Here is a 4,133-nt window from a genome sequence, read left to right as displayed (position 1 = left end):
TATAACTTTTCATGTTACGAGTTTGACAGTATATGGTATGATTCTTTGGCTAGCAGTTGTGGAAAAGACATAACGAGAAAGACTACATGTCGCGTATGTGACGTCACCCCATAAAGTTGACTTACCCGTGGTTTTCGCCAACCTCAACGATTTTGTTCTCTCCCTGAAAGAAGGCGATGAAGTGCACCAAAGACACAGCCATGTTTAGCGGGATCCGTGAGCTAGTGTCCGTGTGCTAGTGGTGTTGACGTTTCAAACGCGTCGAGAGTTGTAGTCCACAAAGTGCTCTCACACAAAGTCTAACCGTATCAAACTTCTACCCGCTAAATTCTAGCATTCTTTACACGAAAAGTTATATAAAAAATTCACAGACAACATATGTTCACATTCATGGCACAATTCAAACGGGACCAGAAAATAATTATTTTCTCCCATTCACTTGCATTGACGGTTTTTCAACTTTGAGGTCCAGCGGGGTTTTGCGGAAGGGGCGGGACTTACCAGCTCTATACTAATATCAATGTGTACTTGTAGTAAACTTGTAAGTGTACTATTTCAATACTGCTTGGGACTAAATTGGCCCACTCTTAGTATATAAAAGTATACGTTTAAGTGTACAATAAGTGTAACAGTAGTAAAATTAAAGTTTTAACTTTGTTCTGTGGGGCGTTTTGACACAACACACGTGGAGTGTTGCCTTGACTACAGTTGAGGGTATATTTTGAAGAATGGCAGCGGGAGTCTCTGAGGAGACTGTGCAACCGTCTCAACTGGAGTTAAACTGGAGTCGGAAAACAGGACGTTTCTGAATGGTTGGTTATTGTAATGTCACTTTGATCTATCTTTGTGTGTACTGGCAGCGTAGAGTATTGAGATACGAACGCTATGAGTTTACTGATGTATACGTTAGTTCATTGACAGATTGATGTTACAGCTAATGGTCATGAAAAACTTTTTTCGGTAAATGTAGGCTTGTCCGTGATGCATAACGTTATCTATGCAGTGTTAGGTACAACTGTCAGGGCTGAAGCACTAAAATTGTACTGATGTGTTTAAGAAAATAACCAGTCTGTGAGACTATGACAGTCATTAGGCACATAAACAACACATACTCAGACAGGAGCTAATACCTTTTTCAATGTTCTCCTTTATAAAGCAGTCTGGTGTGTGAAATGATTCACGCAAACATTAAATCATTGATGTTGATCGTGGGGAATTTTCCCTTCGAAAACAAAACTCAGCCACTGCGTCTTCAGCGGTTCAGATTTAGGAACATTAATATGACTGCTGTGTTCGTTATTACACCAAAGAACAGAACACCACAATCGCTTAGACGCCATTCTGCTCCAGCGTAACAACAATGGCGGACTATGATGACAGCTCGCTCAGGGTGGGTCTGTGTTGAAACGCTGCTGTCAATCAACAATCGTGGGAGGGGCGCCCGATCTTGTGACATCACAAAATCGAACAGCTTGATTTGAGACAGGGGAAAACATATAAGGAGATTAAAAAAAAACACACATTACAGTACAACCAACTTGTAAAAGTGCATATACCATTATACGACCCCTTAAAAAATATACTTGAACATTAATTAAGAATACTTCATAAAATTAACTTGAAGTCTACTTTTTCGTTAGACTTGACTTGACTCGAAACATAAAGCACATACGATGAGAATCTGCTACAGGACTGCAAAAACAATGAGAATAAATAGGAAGGCAAGTATCAAGGGAGGACAGGTGGGGCAAATAAACCCATAATCAGGTAACAACATGGGTAGGGTTACACAATAGACAGGAGAGCACATGGCACAAGGAAACATACATGACAAGCATGTGCTCACACCAAACATGACAAACCACAAGCACATGGCTAGTGAAAAACAAACAAGCCATGTGCTCACACAAAACGAGAGATTAAGAATTGTCTTGTCTTTGTGTGTGAGTTGTCTTGAGTGCGAGACGTGGTGTTCAGATCCCGGCACTTCGGTCTATTTTGGCTTCTGTTTTGTGTCGGAATTCGTGAGCATCTTGTTGTGTCAGTGTGCGATTTCGAGTTTGCTCAGGCCGTACGTTCTTCTGTCCGCTTGTGTTGTTGTGCTTTGTGTAGCACACGGTTAATGTTTACATCGGCCACATGCTTTCATGTTATGTTTTGCCTTGTGCTCTGTTGCACACAGCTTGTGTTTCCCATCAGCTGCGTGGTTTCTTTGTCATGTGCTAGGTGAACATGCGGCTTATAAGTGTTCTCTTTAGCCTCGTGTTAAACTAAAGTTTAGCAAGCAAATACATAATAAGAAGAAGAATACTTATAGCCTAATAATGGCAATTACATTGGATCAAAAATAAAGAAAATTAAATTAAACTGGATATTGTGTATCAGATGCATGCAAAGGGTGATTTCTGCATATAAAGAGCACACCGAATGAAAGCATGAACTCATGTTATAGATACGCTGTGTCAGGAGATTGTGTTGCAGGCAACTACCACAGGACTACACAACAATAGCCGCTTTTCCACCATCGGCCAAACTGTTCTCAGTGCTTAACTGCTCCATTCCGTGCCAATCCGGCCCAGCCGGTATGGATACGGTTTCATTTCCATGTGGGATTGATACCAGCACTCTTTGGAATGTGTTAAAATGTGTCAGTCATTGCCTTTATAACACAAGAGTTTACAGACGTATGAGATACAAATTAATAAAGTTATAGTTATAGAAATAAAGTTTAAAGCTGATGTTAATTCTGATCTGATATTTCTTTCAGATCGATTTAATTCCAAGATGTCCGACACACTGAATCTAGAGCTAATTGGTGGACAAGGAGGTAATGCATTCTCATTTACTGGTCAGAACAACGGTGCCAGTTTAGAGAAGATCGGAGTCTGGGTGGGAGAATGGCAGGTGAAGGCTGTCCGGGTCTGGCTTTCAGATGGGAGAGTTGAAACTTTTGGAGTAGGTTCTGGACCGTATCAAGAGTACAAGTTCACACCTGGTGAGTGTTTCACCTCACTGTCCCTGTGGGGGAACGGAGCAGGAACACGTCTTGGAGCCATCAAATTCAAGACCAGTCAGGGGAGAGAATTTTTTGCAAAGATGACAAGCTGGGGTTTAAAAACAGAATATCCCATGGATGTCGGCTCTGGATATTGTTTGGGAGTTGTAGGAAGAGGTGGTTCTGACATTGACTGCATGGGATTCATGTTTCTCAAAGCGGTTGAATCAACAGTTCTCACCGATGTCCACTATCCCACTCTCCACCAACTGATACCAAAGGTGACAGTAGAAGAAATCAAATCCCTCACTTTCAGGAACAGCTCATCCACCACACAAAAACAAAAAGTTGAAAGCTCAAAGAAAATAACTAACAAATCTTCATGGTCTGTGAGTGCAAGTTTATCTGCAACATTTAAAACGGAAGTGAAGGCTGGGGTTCCAGGGATTGCTGAAGTTACTGCAGGATACAGTGTCACCATTGGAGTTCAAAGCACTTATGGTCAGGAGAACACAGATGAGAGAACCGAAACTCTGTCTACAGATGTAGATGTGCCACCAGGGAAGAAGCTGGATGTTTCAGTCACTATTGGTAGAGCCACTTTTGACCTGCCTTACACTGGCACAGTGAAGATGACCTGCAAGAACGGCAGTGTGTTTGAGTATGGAACCAAGGGCACGTACAAAGGCGTCACTTACACTGATATCAAAGTGGAGACCAAAGAATCCCCTCTGTAATGTCAAGACAGATTGCACATGTAATGCACAAGTTCTTTGATTACTTCTAATTGTCAATCATGTACCAGTTGCTTTACATTCAGGCCTCATTGTATTTTTTGGGGCCGGTGTTTGGGTGTTCAGGGGAAATATATATATATATATATATATATATATATATATATATATATATATATATATATATATATATATATATATTCAATATTTGTTGTTTTCAAATAACCTTATATAATACCAATACGCAAATATTCATATAGCTTCATACTTTGTGTAATCAATTAAAAATAATCTCCAGATACTGATTCTGTTATAATGTGTTTAAAATGACATTTAATACAAAAAAATACAATTTATTAAATAAACCCTGTGTTGTAAGCATTGTTCCCTCCACTTATTTTCAT

At 40.1% G+C, this 4,133-nt stretch overlaps 1 protein-coding gene across 1 annotated transcript; it reads left to right on the top strand.

The window, feature by feature from the left end:
* Window positions 1–2,784: 2,784 nt before the first annotated feature.
* LOC308685888 (aerolysin-like protein) lies at window positions 2,785–3,732 on the top strand (the record flags this gene model as incomplete). Its single annotated transcript, XM_081358002.1, has 1 exon — window positions 2,785–3,732. The coding sequence occupies one exon, from the start codon at window positions 2,785–2,787 to the stop codon at window positions 3,730–3,732; it is 948 nt and encodes a 315-aa protein (XP_081214128.1).
* Between the last annotated feature and the right edge of the window lie 401 nt (window positions 3,733–4,133).

The sequence above is a fragment of the Scardinius erythrophthalmus genome (assembly GCF_964197995.2).
Source record: "Scardinius erythrophthalmus genome assembly, chromosome: 2".
Lineage (NCBI taxonomy): Eukaryota > Metazoa > Chordata > Actinopteri > Cypriniformes > Leuciscidae > Scardinius > Scardinius erythrophthalmus.
The sequence above is the reverse complement of the archived record's forward strand: the minus strand, read 5'-3'. Positions and strand labels throughout refer to the sequence as shown.